This window comes from Aplidium turbinatum, chromosome 9, assembly GCF_918807975.1.
Source record: "Aplidium turbinatum chromosome 9, kaAplTurb1.1, whole genome shotgun sequence".
NCBI lineage: Eukaryota > Metazoa > Chordata > Ascidiacea > Aplousobranchia > Polyclinidae > Aplidium > Aplidium turbinatum.
In genome coordinates this window covers 15,014,903-15,032,758 of record NC_137480.1, presented here as the reverse complement: position 1 = coordinate 15,032,758, position 17,856 = coordinate 15,014,903, and the positions used below count along the sequence as shown (strand labels likewise).

Here is a 17,856-nt window from a genome sequence, read left to right as displayed (position 1 = left end):
CCAGTAGCTCCCAAAACACGCTTCAGCAAACGGCTGTAAAACTTGCGCCAAGTAGTTATGTCGACTCTGGATAATACGGTAATACATCCAATCTTGATTTATGTCCTTCGGTTTTCCCTTAGTTATGTAGCAAGGCCTGCATTGTGCAGGAATAATTTTGCAATTCGTTTACACTTGGCACTTGCTGATTTGTTTGTTCTTTTTCCACAGCGGCAAGAGTTCAAATGTCTGGTTGAGGGGGTGATCGATAGCATGTGGCATAATTAGTGATGCGATACTGATGAACTCATTCTGATGGGCAAAATATTGGTCAAACAATGAGACGACGAACGCGACGTGACCCTGCCTTTGGCTCAACGTCATGTCACCAAACTGCTTTGTTTTCATATGGCGTTTTCCTTGAAATAAACGTTCATCCGACATCAACTTACTTTGCTCGAATTGTACCATTATGTAAGCTATTATTTAGAAGTATTTCGTCATGAATAGCCTACAAGAATTGTCGGAAAAAGGTCGCCTTTCACTTAAACGTTCATCTGAGGAACCTTTATATCGATCAAGGTTGTCTCGTAGCCCAACTTCAATACATTGTAATATTTTCCAAGTGTGACGACACGACACATCAATAAAGCTTCACCCCAAACAAAGTTACATTTAACGAAAATACTAGTTAATAAATAAATTTAACAAAGATGCAGCCATTAGCCTACGTGCCACTGAAAAAGAAATGTGAGTCTCCATTATAAATTTAATGAGCAACTGGTCGGTTCAGCCTCAGGCACATAGGTTATTGTAGAACCGCCATGTAGCGTTATATATGAACGCTGAATAGTGTTAGAAATATTTGAATAGCCTCAAACACCACATCCAAACTTCTACAGAGCATAATAATTAATTAATGAATCGTCGGCCAGAAGATTGTATTCACATATGTAGAAAAATAGCGGTCTGTTTCGAAAGACGAACAAGCAGAAAATAAAGCGGTCTATGGTGCAGCATCCTATTTGTAAATCGTATTAACCATGCTTGTGTAGAAACATTGGTAATTACAAACATCAAGGAACCCTATTCCTCAAAGCAATGACTTGAGCAGAAACAGGTCACGTTGATACGATATACAATTTGAGTTCAAACTGCGTAAAACGCATGGACTTTCTGGACTGTATTTTCAAATAGAAATAAGGTAAAAAGTTATCTGCATATACTTTTACAAATTATTGTACTATGGATAACCTAACAACTTAATAACCAGAAAATGATATCAAACTTTACTGAGTACCAAGCTGACAAAACATTTCATCGTGTCAGAGCTCTGCAACTACCAGATAATGCCCAAAACATTTTATAGATTGGGCCAGTAGCAAGCTAACAATACACTGATTCAAATCGTGCGATACTTCCAAAGACTGAATGTGTAATCAGTGCCGGTCATTGGGGTGTGCAAACCGTGCGATCGCACAGGGCCCGCAAATTAGGGGCCCCGCAATTTACTCAGAAAATGCAGTAATTTCGTCATTTCCAATAGAAAAATTCAACAAAGGAATTAGCAACAAGAAAACATAGAGACTCAACGGGTGCAACCTATTTCGTACCCTGAAAAAATCGAGAAAAAAAAACAACAGGGCCGAAGTCGCTGATCGGAGTTGGCGCAAACATTTTAAAATTTCTCTCGATCTTTTCAGGGGATGAAATAGTAGAAATTTGATTTTGTTACTCCGATTTCAGAGTACGAAATAGGTTGCATCCAGACTCAACATGGAGACATAGCTTTATTTCCGAAAAATGCCAAAGAAAGCATGATCTTATCCTTTTGCTATGCCACGGACAGCACCACTTTACAGTAGCCTAATATTCATACCCAAATTTTTGTTGAACAGACCGAATGCCACAAATTCAAAGGAATTTTTCAAAATTTTCTGGTGGAGGCCCCTCAGACCCCCCGCCGCTGGGTGTCACCTTCGGCGATCACGCCGTCAGGCTTCGCCCGCTGATTGTCAAACCACCCTCCTACCCTTTCAAAATACCTAGCTATGCTACTGAATTGGATCATTGTCATTGGGGGCCCGCAAAGCATATTCCGCACAGGGCCCAAAATACCCTGAGACCGGCACTATGTGTAATTTTCAATGAGTTTGATTGAGACGAAATGGCATCATCGTTGACATATACTTTGTGGCAACTTAACGAAGTTGTTGGCAATGTATATTTCGTTCCAACACAACACCATACAACAACTGATGATCTGTCTGAAAATCGATGTTTTACGCACACTGAAGGTAAGTGAAAACTCTCTAGTGATGACCTCGCGCGAGCCCAGAATATAAACCATTCAGTAAACTTAAATCTTAGTGGAAAAAACTCCAATGCAGTTTTGCTTAACAATAAACATAGAGTACCTAGTAATCACTGACCTGAATGATTTCAACATGCTTATTATAAATCATAACGTGGAGTTGCGGTGAAACAATGTTGATCAGAAGATTTTTGAAAATACAATACAAAGCTTGTCGCAAAACCAACACGTTTGAGTCAATAACGTTTCGCCCAATATGTTAATACGCATCCTCAGAATAAATGATGCAACGTAACACTGTAGCAACGATGTGTGTAGGAAGAAAATAATTTGTGCGCAAAAATCACTATCAGGAGGTGTTCAAACAGCATATCTGGGGGGAATCAAAACCGTCATGATGCGTTATGTGGTTTGGCGACAACCATATGTGGTGTAATAAAGAGTTCAGAAAAGAGAAATACGGAATCATACATTTATAGAACAGTCCTTGAAATTGACCAAAACATCATACGATTATGGTTGAGTTGATATTACAGTATTATCAAAGGAGAAAACAATTAAACTAAGAGGTGGTCGACATGTGGCGTGTTTAGTGTAACGGTCAGGAAATCTGAACAGCTGTATGCCACTGTTATCATTTCAAATCAATCGCTAATATACATTGTATGATTGGCATGGTGCAGCATGAAGGCTACACCGACACAACTCTTATCTTCAATGCATCAGTGAGTGCTTGATATTGAGTGGAAAGTCAAGTACAACGTCACTCTGAGCATCGACAGGATGGCTAAGCAGGCGACGACATAAAGCGATAAAACACAACATTGCTCAGGGCTGATCTATTTCTTTCCCACGCAAAGAGGTACAAAAGCAATTTGAGCTACAACACGACAAACTTTTCTTCAATAAATAAGCTTTTAAAACAACATAATAAAGCTAATTTGGAGGGAAAAAAACGTTGGCGTCAAGAAAGATAAAGGTGAAAGAGCGTGGTGCCTTCCAAAGCGTTACGAATAACGTGCTGCTAATGTAGCAACTATGACAAAAATGCCAATTGACAGATAGATAAGAAACGATGATAAGTCATTGTATTGATAACAACGTAGCACCATCAATATACATTATACAAATAAAGGATTGCAAAATCAAAACCACACCAAGTTGTCATGTCCCGCTTCGCTGAATAATTTCAAATCGTTTTTTCCAAAGATGAGCTTCTTGCTCTTTCGCGCGCAACTTTTCTCGATACATTGCTGCTTCTGATTGAGCTTCCGTCAGGCGGCGCTGAAGGTCCTTCTGTTCCTCGACAGGGTCAGCGACAAGTGGTTCTCCATCATTTTCTTGATCTCTGTAACGGATACAATTAGATGTAAGTGACTTTCTTTTCTTTCTCAGCAGATTAATCATGTTTGGTCAGCTGTAACTTCCTATATGAACTTTCTCCATTTTGTTCATTCTTGTTTTTACTAATGCATCTGGCATGCTTTTCACTCCCGTAGTTTACTTGACATTGTTAAATATTTCAGTGTTAAGTGATTTTACTGTAACCCAAAAGAAACATTATAAAGTTCTTTAATAAAAACAAAACACCTGCGAGCACGATCTGGACAATACATTCAAGACGGTGAAAAAGTTAAACACCAGCTTTAACCTCGCATAGTGAGTGAAAAACAAATAAAAACGTACTTGGATTGATCTTGGGTGGACAACTTCCGTTTTAGTTTGTTCGGAGACAATTTGCTTTCTGGAAAACGACATCAGATAAAGATTGTGGAGCGAAATTCAACTGTGATGACCTTATGCTACAAATGAGCACTTTTTTTGTCAAATTCAATCATTACAGAAACGATAACACATACAGTCAGATTTGTAAAAGATTTGGGAAGCAACATGCCTAAAATCTTCAGCTTCTAGCTCGAAGTAAGTTTCTGAGGTAAACTGTTAATATATTCACCGTTTGATTTATTTTTTCCACTTGGCGGGGTCACAAGAAATCTCAACGCATGCTGACTGGCTGTGCTGTTGTTCTGGGCAGGAGTGTTAAGCATCTGATTGGCCAACGCGATGGAGAGCACCTGTCAGTTGTACAGGAAGTGTAAAAGCTCAAGTTCTAGTCACAACGCACAAGCACCAAGTCTCCTTTCACATATTTTTACCTTTTGTCCATTTTCTTGTCCATCAACGATGGAAGACTCGGAGGAAATCTCCGCCTCTTTGTTTGTTTCATCTTCCAATGGAAGAAGCAAGAGATATTAGTGAACATTGATATGTAAAGGATAATTGTTTTGCTATGCAACTGCCATATACGGTATGTATCCAAAGATAAGACGCAAAATTTTGTAACAAATGATTACTCACATAGTTGGGATACGACTTATACAGGAATAATTTCAAAGTTACGATTTAAATATTTCAACCAGTCTGAGTAAGAGATGCAATTAAAAGCCGAATAAATACGATAGTCACAGTCTACAAACAAAAATCTATCTTTGAGCTAAGTCGTTTTCAACAGGTAGAAAAATCTATAGCTCGCTCTGACCTTCGTAAATATTCGACCACGCTTGCAGTGCCAGTTTTCCTGCCTCGGTGATGGTTATCATGTTCGCTCCCTCTAGCAACGAAGAGGCTCCACTGGCCGCACTATCCTGGCTTAACCAAGGTAGGCTGTCTAGTGAGATACATAAAGCATTGCATGACGAAACAGCATCCTTAAAGAAACTCATTCTTTTTCTATTGATAAGTCTGAAATCAACGTACTATTTGAAATTTATTGTAGTTAATTTCAAAAAAGAGTGCTAGGAAACGCTAGTTGTGCTGTCTGTGCAATTGACAAAACTTAAACACATTTGAAAAAAACATGCCTGTGAGGGATGGCGAGCCAGAAAGAGCTGCCAGTGAAGCCAATACTGACTGAGACGAATCTGAAACACATACAGATGCTGAAAAAACTTTTTTTTTGTATATTGGAATTATTTCATACGTTTTTCAAGCACCAAAAGTTCACACTAATCATCATAAAGAACTAAGCAATGGATGAAGCAAAACTGAAAATTATAGGTGCTGATTAGCCTGTTTATTAGATTACTTTTAGCTTCTATTTGTAAATTGTATATTGTGAATGCAAGTTTTTTTTTTAAATAAATTAGAGAGCCTGCAGATGAGTCAACACGTAAACTTTATAGATGTCTTGTTTATTTCAGAATTTTACAAATACAAATCTTTCTGAGAAAACACGACTTTTTATTACAAAAAAAGAGAACAATATTACTACAAGCACAGAAGACAAGCTGAAGCGGTCAAATCATAATTGAACAACTTTTATGTAGATGTAATACAGAAGTAGCTGAATTCAAGACCACGAACTGTTAAAAATAACCTGCAGCAGGTGAGGTAGTAGATATTTCATCTTCGTACGTTTGATGATACAATGAACTCTGTGAAAACATAGGGTCATAACATTGACAGGAAATAGTTTGTCAAAAAAATTAATGAAAAATTTATGCTGACACCACAACAGAACTCACTTTCAAATATTCCACAATGTGGAAATTGCACGAATCCTGAGCACTATCAATGGGCGATTTGTCAAACTGAAAAATAAATTGGAAATTATCTTCACTTGGTAAGTTTGTTATGACGAATTTTATACAGTGACACTCAAATGAAATTACAAACATGACAAAAATCTATAAAAACAACAAGAGACCTCGAATTGTTATTTTATATTTAGAGCGCAAGATTTATGTTTTTTGGCTACAGCAACTATCTTACAACTTAATGAAAAGATTTTATCAACTTTGTACAAAAAAAAATTCTGAAGTCTTTATTTTTAATTATATACAGTTTAAGTGGATATGCTTAAAAAGCAAGAACCCAAAATAATGTCAATAAGCAATAAGCATTGTCAAACCTATGAGCTGGCAGCTGACACAATGAGCAACTGGTCTTTTCGCTGTCTCCTCGTTGCATGACACATAACAGTTTATGGCCGGAATGGCCCGTTTCGATGAGTCCGATCCCTATTCGGTGATTTTTTCAATTTTTTTTTTAAATTATCGGGTACCGTAGCCTAATTATCATTGCCGTTTTAGGGTTAGGAGTTAGGGGTTAGAGGTTAGGAACTGACCGAATCGGACTCACCGAATAGTAGCAGACCCGTTTATGGCATATCTCTTATTCTTATGTTTGTGTTATATTAAAAGTAAACTGATTCTGATTCTAACATTAGTGTACAATACTGTCAATACTAACATTCGTGATGCCAGTTTTTTAATAGGAACATCCAAACACATTAATATACCCATACCTTGTTTTTAATGCTGATATCAGCATGATTATTCACTAAAACTTTGACAACAAGAAAATGCTCTTCAACAACAGCCCAGTGCAAAGCTGTCATTTGTAACTGCAATAAAAGAGACATTGAAGACAATAGGAAAGTTTTGAAGACCTGGTGAAGGAAGGTATCACAAAAACGTAAGGTAAAAAAAAAGATGATTAACACATCAGTTAAATAATAATTCACGACCTTTAATTGCAATAAACAATTAAACATATACTTACCATGTCCAGAGCATCAATATCAGCACCTAGTTTGACAAAAATACCAACAATTTCATGATGGCCATACTGAGCAGCAAAGTGCAGAGGTGTTTTGTCAGCTTTCGTTCTTCCTTCCCAAGACATGCCAGCACGGGCGAGAATCTGTGTGGTGCTGACATGGCCATTCATACAAGAGAAGTGCAATGGGGACATACCCAACTGAAACGAAATATGTCTCATGATTTAAGGAAAATGCTTTATATCTTCAGCAAGCCGGTTTGGCATATTATTGTTCTAATAAAGTAATTAAAACATTTTTAAAATGGCCATTGAAACATATTTCAAAGACAACAGAAACATCTTACATCAATATCTTTGAAAAAAAACTTACGATACTGATGGAATTAGAGGCTGGCTAGTATAACTTGCGTGAATGCCAGTGTACAAGCATTACATTACACAAAACATTTATTCAAATAAACGATTTTTTAACACTACTACAGTATCTTAAAGAAGAAAGCAACTTGATTGTGCAATAACTCTAGTTTATCATCAATAGTTTAAACTAAAATATTAGTCAATTATTAGTTAATGTTTCAATGTTGATTGTTGACGTAGACATGGTTATAAGGTAATTTTATACTTGAGAATCAAAAATTAAAACAGTTTCTTTTTTAAGAATTCACTGGCAAAATTTGGAAGCATAGTTTAGCTTTCAAACTGATTGAGACACACAAATCCAAACATTACCCCATTGGTGATAAAAGCAGCTCCCTGGGACAACAAAGAACGGACCTCTTCATCATTTCCATTTTTTGATGCTTCTATAAGCTGCTTGCCTAGTGGGTTGGAAGAAGTTTGCTGGAAAAGATCATGCTTGAAAACAAATTAAGCAACAAATGCATCAGAAAATTTAATTATTCCTGTGCCACACAATGGGGATGCTCAAAACACCAAAAGTTGATGAGCTAAAATAAGAAAGTCACAGTAGGTCTCCCTTTTATGTCCTGTAGTTGTAAAAGCACTTAGAATTAATTAAACAATGTATATGAAGGAATTGTATTACAATTGCTTAGCTTGTATTGCAATTGGATTGTATTGCAATTGCTTAGCAACATGCTGCTTCAGACTCTAAATTGCATAGAAATAGTCAAGAACGTTGCTTGATGTCAAATAAAAACTACTCACCACTGCCATTATACCGACATGACAATCGCTTCAAAATTCTTCATTCATATCAATTCAAAGCAATCATAATTAGTAAGAGCTATGTTAGACAGTTTGGAATTCTGCACTATTCAGTATTCAAATATGAAAAAAAAAAACAGTGCAATAAAACCATTCTATTAATGAATCATTCCAACACTAATAAATACATCATTGACATGATAGATTCAAACAAATATTACTGTAGTCACCATTCTTTATTCCTTTTTAGCTTCATTATTCTGTTTGTAATTGTTTCAATATTAATGCAAAAACAGCACCATCAGAAGTTGCAAAAGTTAAAATTAACTTTTAGATACCACAGCCATTTAATAATACCGTACCTCATACCCAAGTCAGGCAATACAGTCTTCGAAATTAGCGTCGGCAGTTGTCGAGTTTGTGCCGACGCAGATGCATGAATGGCGCAATAGCGTCGGCAATAAAAATGCCGATGCCACAGGAGCGCTTGTAAGAACCACAAGATTAAAAAAAACAAAAAAACACGAGAGTAGGATGTTGATTAAATCTTACTATTGCTGGATGTTTTATTTGGGTTATTGCCTACTTTGCCAGCGCTTAGATACTTGCCCAGCTGGGAGAATTGAATCTTTTATAGAAATATCACCCTATTTGCATTGATTTAACACCAGTGGACGTCAAATTATTGTATATAAGCATCTACTCCTTATTGCGCCTCGCTTTCCGTTACCGGTATCTAGTCTAGCTGATACAGCATCTGATGACACCGCTTCTGACTAGTTCTTTATCAAACAGACTTTGTTTTGCTCGCAGTATCCCAATTGTGCCGAAATCATGTTAGCTTCTACGTAAATCGAGGCAATCTTCTCGCTGGGAAATATTAATTTGTTACCACTACCTGGTTGAGCAATTAACGTTATTTTTTAATAATTCAACGTCGCTAGATGTTGAATTAATGTAAAACAAACTTAAATTTCTTATTGGGCATTGTTATTAAGCAATATAACCCGCCGGGAAAAATTCAATCAATTTGTGCTGACTTGAACGTTGAATCAACCCAAAATTAACTTACTTTCTCCCCTCTTGAGTAATTTAACGTGAATTACCGTAACAGTGTGCGTATGGCATTGCTCGCTTTATCCCTACTTTTGGTATTATTACATCACAACAAGACACTTTGTCAATATCACTATCATCAGCCAATGTTGAAGCCTTTTCCACACACCTCGCGGTCCATTGGGTTGGTAGAGATAAATAAATACATAAAACAAATATAAAGTACATTTAGACTACAGTTCAAAATCAAATTTACATCAACCTCCAGTCATTATTATAAAATTGCACATTGACAAGGCTTGTGTACTGTATATATGTGGCTATGGAAAATACAAACTAAAACCAGGGTTGCCAGACTGAAAATTGCAAAAAAGGATCAATCGAAGCTACAGAACAGTGGCATGCTAGGCTAACTGCAATTTGCATTTCTGCTGTTTTTGTCTTTTCACTTTCTTTAGGAGCACCGGTAAACGATAGCTTACTCTGTAAATTAATTATCTGGGGTTCTTTTTTGTGTTTCTAGAATTTTTCACAACTCAAAGCTCGCAATTTAAGCATTTTCCGGTCTACCTGCAGCTTTCTTCACCCAAAAGTACGTTTTATCCTAATTGAAATTATACCTACGGCCAGGGGTGCCAGAAGCAAAAGCCTGAGAATGGGGGGGCAATGGTGCCCTTTTGAGGTCATGTAAGCTACTGCAAATTTTGCAATATAGCAATTTCTGCTTTACTTTATTCGGAATGGCCCGTTTCGGCTAGTCCGATTGGGCTAGTCCGATTCGGCTAGTCCGATTCGGCTAGTCCAATTCGGCTATTACCCTTTTCGGCTACAGCCCGATTCGGCTAGTCCGATTGGGCTAGTTCCCAATTTGGCTGCAGTCTATATCGGTTAGTTCGTATTCAGCAATTTTTTGAAAATCAAACGATAATCCTTCTGTAATCCAACAAAATCCTTCTGTAAATCCAATGACGTCTTCTGTTTATTTAGAAAATTTAATATTTACAAGAAAAACAAATTGAAATGAAATTTAGCAAAAAATGGTTGAACTATTAAATTGAACTGTTTGCTCAATTTATTTTTGAACTGTTAATGTTTGCTCAGATAAAATTGACATGCATCCTGCGTCGCCGTCTACATGTAAACTTTGAACAGTGGTTCTCAACCGGGGGTCCACGGACCCCAAGGGGTCCGTGAAGCGATTTCCGGGGGTCCGCAAAAGTTTCCAAGTTTTCAACATGACGGATAAATTAAAAAATTTAAAAATTGTTTGTGCTTTGTTTATGTATTAGCCTACAGTGATTCTTAAACTGTAAGTCGCAACACACTGGTGCGTCGTTTGAAATTACAAAGGACATTGCACAAAGGTTTGGTTTCTTAACTAAAATATCATATAAATTACTTAAACCTTTTAATAAGGCTATGTTGGCTATGTTCAACTAAATTCTTTTAAGACAACAGATTGTTGATCAATGATTAATTTAGAAATACAAACGTTAGTCAGCAGTCTATCACCACTCACAGTTTTGCAATGACTGTGACTATAACGAATTAATATTGATTTCAAATGAAAAAAGGGAGAAATTCTTTGTAACAGTTGCAAGTATTCTATTAACTTTTGATAAAAGTTATAGAAAAACATCAAATGAGCATATAGCTTACCGATGTTTGATCCTGTGTGCCAACATATAGCGCATAAGTCATAACAAAATTTCGTCAATCTCATCAATCGTCAAGTGCGTTGCGAATTCAGCAAATTCTTTTAAGTGTGTTGCTTTGAAACTTATGTAACATATGATTCCATAAGAAAACGCGATATACCAAAATTTCAAATTGAAATTTTTAGGGGTCCGCGACCGCTTCGAAGACACCAAAAGGGGTCCACCAAGACAAAAAGGTTGAGAACCACTGACTTAGAATATATTAGAATCCTCAACTATTACAAAATTCTAAACCCAACGACGCCTTTTGTTTATTTAGAGATTTTGTATTTTATTCCACAATTTATCGTTTCTTTTGCCTTTGAGTGCCTTCCCAGACGGCAAAATCCTTCATTTTTACAACGATTCAACGTCTGCAGACGTTAAATCAATGTAAAAATGGCGGATCTTACTGTCTGGGTGAACAGTGCGATAAATTAAAGCCTTTGGTTGCGTCATAATGAATTGCGTAATTACCACTCCTAATTACGCGCGCCGGTATTTAAAAGAGAATAGCGGAAAAAAAGTGGAAAGTTGTTTACCACAGAAATGCATGTCACCGCACAATAACGAAATTCTGGAAAACCTTTTCGAATGCGTTGATTAATGATTTTAATTGGGAAAGAAAGCCAGAAAGTAGACATTTTTTTATTCAGGTTAAAGTGAAACCACTCTACGTTGGACTAAAGCGCAAAGTAACTATCAAGTTGCCTTGCAAAGCGGAAGATCAAAGTTCGCAATACCGGTTGTAAAGTTGATTTTTTCCCAAAAATTAGGTTGTTGAAATCAATGCTTAATTACTCGTAACTTTCACGTGATATAGGCCTAATTTTTTTTTGTAGTCAGAGTGTAAAGATGGAGGTTTGATATTATCGAATTGAATCGCCGGTTAATACTTACTGCCAGTTAGTACTCTAAATTGATGGACCGCGTATTATCATAAAAAACTGTCGTCCGCTCATTTGCCAGTTTGACTATACTATTATGGTAATATATGACTTTGTTTTAGAGCATCAAATTTATGCTATCTCCGTAATTAATAACTCGTATGTAAGTTTTTACATGTATTTTGAACAATTACACACTCGAACAACTAACAAAACACTTCTATTTATATATCTCATTAACCTCTATTGTTAATAATGAAAAATGTTGTTTTGATGTAAAAAACATATTTTGAACTAACCCAGACAACAAAATTCGTCATTTTTTATTTTTAAAAATGACGGATTTTGCCGTCTGGGAAGGCACTCAAAGGTAAACACTGGATAAAATGCAAGAATGCATAAGAAACGATATTGTAGAATAAAATATAAAATTCTCTAAATAAACAGAAGGCGTCGTTGGATTTACAGAAGGATTTTGTTGGATTACAGAAGGATTTTGTTGGATTACAGAAGGATTATCGTTTGATTTTCAAAAAATTGCCGAATAGGGAACTAACTGATAAAGACTGTAGCCAAATAGGGAACTAGCCCAATCGGACTAGCCGAATCGGGCTGTAGCCGAAAAAGGAAATAGCCGAATCGGACTAGCCCTATCGGACTAGCCGAATAGTAGCAGACCCTACTTTATTAGCCTAATTATAATCTTTCATTTTAGCCTTAAAATAATATTTACGACACAAAATTCTGTATCACAGTAGGTTGCATCATTATAAGATAGCATGATGCCCTTCCGAACCATTGTTCTTTGTATACCAGACACTTGTATCATCACGGTACTCGATAGTCGATAATGAGCTGATAGATGAACATTATCGCTATATCTTATCTTAAAAAAAAGGCCTTTCAGCCACAAAAGTGCCCTTTTTTCATAGTCATTCCGGGTACCAGCGCCCCTGCCCCATTTTAAAAGGGTTAGGGTGTTTCCGCAAACAAACAAACTGAAAAGATCGAGAGAAAAAAATAGAACAAAGCCGAAGGCGCTGATCGCAGTTTCCGTTTTTCCGCAGTTTTGCAAACAATTTAAAATTTCTGGTAATGATCCTAAGAGTTTGCTAAAGTCGCTGATCGCAGTTTCCGCATACATTTTAAAAGGGCAGTGGCTATTTGACCGGCTCCGGTCTTTGAATCTGAAACACTATTTGACCGGTCATGACGTCACTACATAAGCGCTTTTTACTTTTGCTCTTTCTAAGCAACAGACGAGAAGCGCCGATATAAGTTCTAACTTCAACACGTATTCTTCAACTCAGTCCGTGGCGCGTGCGATACGTTTCCGGCTGCCAATCTAGAGGGGATGAGTTCGATACTATCCGGAAGCATTCTTTTTTTTTATCTAAATTTTGACCCGAAGCGCATTTTTGTGGTTAATTTTTAATTTGAGTAGCCTACAGCCCATTTTTTATGTCTTTTCAAATGTGAGTAATAATGTTAGAGTTTTTTTAATTTGCTGGAATTTGAGAATTTCTCTTGGTAATTTTCCGATCGTCATAAGTGAACGTGTGTTGCCGAACGACCCTACATTTTTCTCTCAAGTTAGTTATATACAATACTTCTTTAAAAAATGGTTTTACCATTATCATTTCTTTTAAAAGAAGTATTGTATATAACTAACTTGAGAACTATACTTGAGAACTATTAACTAACTTGGACTGTAGGCTACTCAAATTAAAAATTGACCACATAAGTGCGCTTCAGGTCAAAATTTAGATAAAAAAAAAATGAAAAAAGAATGCTTCCGGATAGTATCGAACTCATCCCCTCTAGATTAGCAGCCGGAGACGAACCCTACGCGCCACGGACTGAGTTAAAGAATACGTGTTGAATTTAGAACTTATGTCGGCGCTTCTCGTCTTTTGCTTTGAAAAATAAAAATAAAAAAGTGCTTATGCAGTGACGTCATGACCGGTCAAATAGTGTTTCAGATTCAAAGACCGGAGCCGGTCAAATAGCCACTGCCTTTTAAAAGGGTTAGAGCTGATTGGAGTTTCCGCAAACATTTTAAAATTTCTGGTAATGATCCTAAGAGTTTTTGTTTGTTTGCGGAAATTGCAATCAGCGACTTCGGCTTTTTTAGTTTTTTTTCTCGATCTTTTCAATGTACGAACTGACAGTACGAATTGTTCATGGTACGAATTACGGTAGGTTGCATCCAATATTAAGTACCGTAATGAATAATATAACAAAGTTTGATGCTTTATTGAGGAAAAACATGTTTTTGTTCATTAACCGTTGCATACACTCCTCAAATCGCTTCATATTAGACCTTATGTCATCTGATTGTTGTTATCGTTCTGAATACTTTCAACTCTTCCACGCTCATCGCATGTAAATTTGTAACAGTAGATATTTAGTGAGCTCTTAAACTGACGACATCCAAAGTGGCTCTATGTGACCTTTGTGCATTTGCAGTTTGTGTATTATTTCGTTTTGTTTTGGATATGGACAGCTTTGTCTGACGCAAATAAATAATAATAATAATAAAAGTTTAGCTGAAGTACAGATCTACCAAAGTATAGGCCGAAGACAAATGTGCTAATATATATAGTTTTTTTGCCATTATTCATATCAAATAAAACCTGTTACGGTCCTATGACTATTTGCTATCATTTTTTATGTCATGGCACCACAGCGGGCTGCTAACGTGCCATGCCTCTCTCTAGCACACCTATTACCTAAGCATTTTTTCGGAGCTGGTATACAAGTCCCCTTGGCAACTCATGACAAAGAGGAATTGACCAAAACATGTGGATGGAAGTGTGTGAACAGTAAGCAAAGGTAAAATAGTTTCACCCTATATGTTTGGTTGAGTCCTGTCTTTGTCATGAGTTACCCGTACCAAGGGGGGGGGACTTGTGACCAGCTCCCATTTTTCTTGCAGTTTTCACAGAAAATCTAAGCAAATTGATTGTGGTAATCAGAAAATTTAAAAAAGGCCAAAAAAAATCCAAAAGGCCAAACAAAAATTTGTCGGCCAAACCACTTTAAAAAAGGCCAAATTTGACATATTTGGCCGTAGAAAGGCCAATCTGGAGTCTGAAACTGAAGTCTAAAAAAGTAAAACAGTTTTACTTTTTTTTTTTCGAGTTACTCGATTTGAAGTCTTAATGTTACGTGTTGCCATTTCAAAATTGAAAAAGCTTTCTATGAATACTAAAAAGTTTGGGTGTTCATCAGGACAATTATCGTTTCTAGCACTAGTTGCAACGTTCATCTGATGAAATTGAAAGTAAAAGCAGCTATAAACAGGTTGGTTTATTGCTTCACTGACGTTTCGTGCACCATGACAATGCGCATCCTATTTCTCTGTGAGAATGCGGAGGCATGCCCCTTGGCAAGAACCACTGGTTTACACAGTTAGCATTCGTTTTATGATTTTCGTTCTTTATTCATTTGATCCTGATAATAAGCATGTCAGTTGCTCTTAGTAAGTTGTTATCGGTGGTCCTATTTTTAGTGGGCCTGGGGCTGCAGCGGCTGTTGCAGTGCAGCCCCGCCTTAATCCGGCCCTGACTTGCTCAAATGTGATGACGAGAAGTGGTTTTATCCAGTGGCGGTTGGTGAGTTATGAAAGTGGGGCGCTGCGGACGGGCGCAGCGCGGCCACTTTTCGTTGAAAGGTGATAAACAGCGGAAGATCTGAAGGGTCTCCTCCAAAATTTTTTGAAAAATTACATTTAATTTAGTGCATTCTGAGCGTATTTTCAGAAAATTGAAAAGTTTGTTGAAAATGACCTAATTGTGACAGCATTCATTTTCACAGTGAAATAGTCGGCATACATAAAAAATACAGTAGGCTACGTTGTTTCTGTCTTTGGTTAGCCACTAAAGTTGTTCAACATTTGAGCTAATTAATTTTCGTTCTGTTCATAGTTAATTAACTATATTCTGTTAAGCCATGTAGGCTAATCAGCGAGGATTTCGGTGAGCATTAAAATGAAATTCGGACATTTTTTGGACAAATAGCCTAATCAAACTATGTTTTATTTATGGTCCAGAAATTCACTGATGAGACAGAAAATTAAACATTTGCAGTTGGCACAAAATGTTAGAAAAATTTGTAAGCTGTCGGATACTTGGATACAGCATATGAAATTAGCCGTATTTCATAGCAACTGTCCATACAAATCTTAAATATGATGATGTTCGCCCTTCGTTTCCGAAGATGGCCAATGAGACTGAGATCAAGTTTCTTTTTTTTTTTTTTTTTTTTTTTTTTTTTAGTGTTGACTTTGGTCAGTGTAGGCTACATGAGTGCGGAGATGGCTGATGAGGCCTATCTGTGCGGTGAAACTTCTGCTGCAGGATGGACATTGGAAGGATGGTTGGCTAGGGCCAGGGTTGTTTGAGGCTCGGGCCTTGCGATGTTCTCGTTTTCTGACAGCAGATAGCGTACGGTGTTTCTCAGCTGATTCTGCGCCTTTATAAATAAGACTGCGCCATGTTGGTCGTTCTGCGGCTAAGTCTTCCCACGAATCTACGTCGATGGCGAATTCTTTCATGGAAGCTTTTAAAGTGTCCTTAAAGCGTTTTCTTTGACCACCTACATGACGTTTGCCGTTAATCAGTTCTCCGTAGACAGGGCCTTTTACAGGATTTCACGGGCCCGGTACCAATTTATTTTCGGGCCCCCTTTATCGACAAAGTTATGAATATAAAGGTTATGTAGCTAAAAATTTTCATTGATGTCGTTTAAGCATGGTCATTTAACAAATCTTGCACAATCTTAAAATTTCTTGAACCGCAAAACTTACTATCTCTATCTAGTGGTTGCTTTCTTAAACTTTTATTTGTCACATGGCGCTAGGGTATTACTTCCTGATTCCATTGATGTTTCACTGGTCATTCTAGGCTCACCAGAAGAGAATTTACTGCACTGCAGACAGTCAGAAAATTTTCAATTTGATTTGGAAAAAGTGTTTGGGCCTAGGATTAGGTCAAATATTTGCTGATTGCTGCAATCGAAAAGCGGTTTTGGTTTAATTTTTAGTGCAGACATATGGATAATAATCTTCTTACCTGTGCCATTTCAGTTTTTGAGTTTGAACAAATATTAGCCTGTTTATTTTGAAATTCGTGTTTCTGGTAATATTCGTGATTAGGGAAATCACTATAGGCTACTAGACTAAATTCTTATTTTACTGTTTAGTGGCAGAAGTGGCTATTTTACCACCAGAAAGCTGAAGTGGGCCCGGTACCCAGAAAAGGGGCCCGGTCCTTTGCCATCTGACGGCTGAAAGGGCTGTTTTAACCTCTGATGGCAATTCCTTTAGATCTGATTATATTAAGATCTTGATAATGTTTGAAGTCGCTGGGAAATTTTTAAATCCGGGCCCCTTAAATATTCTGGGCCCGGGTCCAAAAGTACCACCTAGACCCCCCTGTCCGTAGAGCAGTTGTTTAGGAATGCGGTGGTTCGGCATCCGGTGGACATGGCCAGCCCATCTTATTTGTGCCTTTTTTACGAGGGTAAGAGTGCTGGGCATGTTTGCTTTACTGAGAACTTCGGTGTCTGGGACTTTGTCCTGCCATCGAATCTTGAGGAGCTTTCGGAGGCAGGAGAGGTGGAAGTGGTTCACCTGCCTTTCGTGTCTCCTATAAAGAGTCGAGGCCTCACATGCATACAGAAGGGTCGTCAGAATAACTGCTTTGTAAACTTTTAGCTTTGTGGGCAGCTTGATTCCCCGCCTCTCCCATACGTTAGACCTCAATCTACCGAAGGCGATAGATGCTTTGGCGATTCTGTTGTTGATTTCCAGGTCAATGGTGGCTGTGTTAGAAAGAGTACTACCGAGATACTTGAAACTTTGACATGCATATATATCTTAAATATACAGTATCAGCTAAAGCTATGTGGGCTAATAAAGCTATAGCCTAAATATATGTTTTTAGTTATTTTTGTAACATTTTCTTTTTTTGTTTTCCCTTTGCATCTTCAATTTTTCTTAAGGTGTTGCGACCGTGCCAAATTTTTTCAACTCAATAACTTACTTCGGTCACAAGCACGTTTTAACGTTTTGTCGCTTCTACTTTTTTTTCGACCTTTGCTATGTTGACGTGTATTGTTTTTGATATGATGGTCAGAAATAAAAACAACTGAACTTATCTTTTAGTCCGAATCTTAAATTATCTGGCGA

General features: G+C 37.2%; 1 protein-coding gene across 1 annotated transcript; it reads right to left on the bottom strand.

Moving 5' to 3' along the window:
- Nucleotides 1-574: 574 nt before the first annotated feature.
- Nucleotides 575-8,130, bottom strand: LOC145777613 (uncharacterized). Its single transcript, XM_082589045.1, has 12 exons — nt 8,024-8,130; nt 7,586-7,696; nt 6,857-7,054; nt 6,600-6,698; nt 5,818-5,883; nt 5,670-5,727; nt 5,151-5,214; nt 4,833-4,957; nt 4,450-4,520; nt 4,248-4,368; nt 3,980-4,037; nt 575-3,641 (listed from the first exon to the last, which is right to left on the bottom strand). Exons 1-12 carry the CDS (start codon nt 8,030-8,032, stop codon nt 3,458-3,460), a joined length of 1,164 nt encoding a protein of 387 aa, XP_082445171.1. The 5' UTR covers nt 8,033-8,130; the 3' UTR covers nt 575-3,457.
- Nucleotides 8,131-17,856: the final 9,726 nt, after the last annotated feature.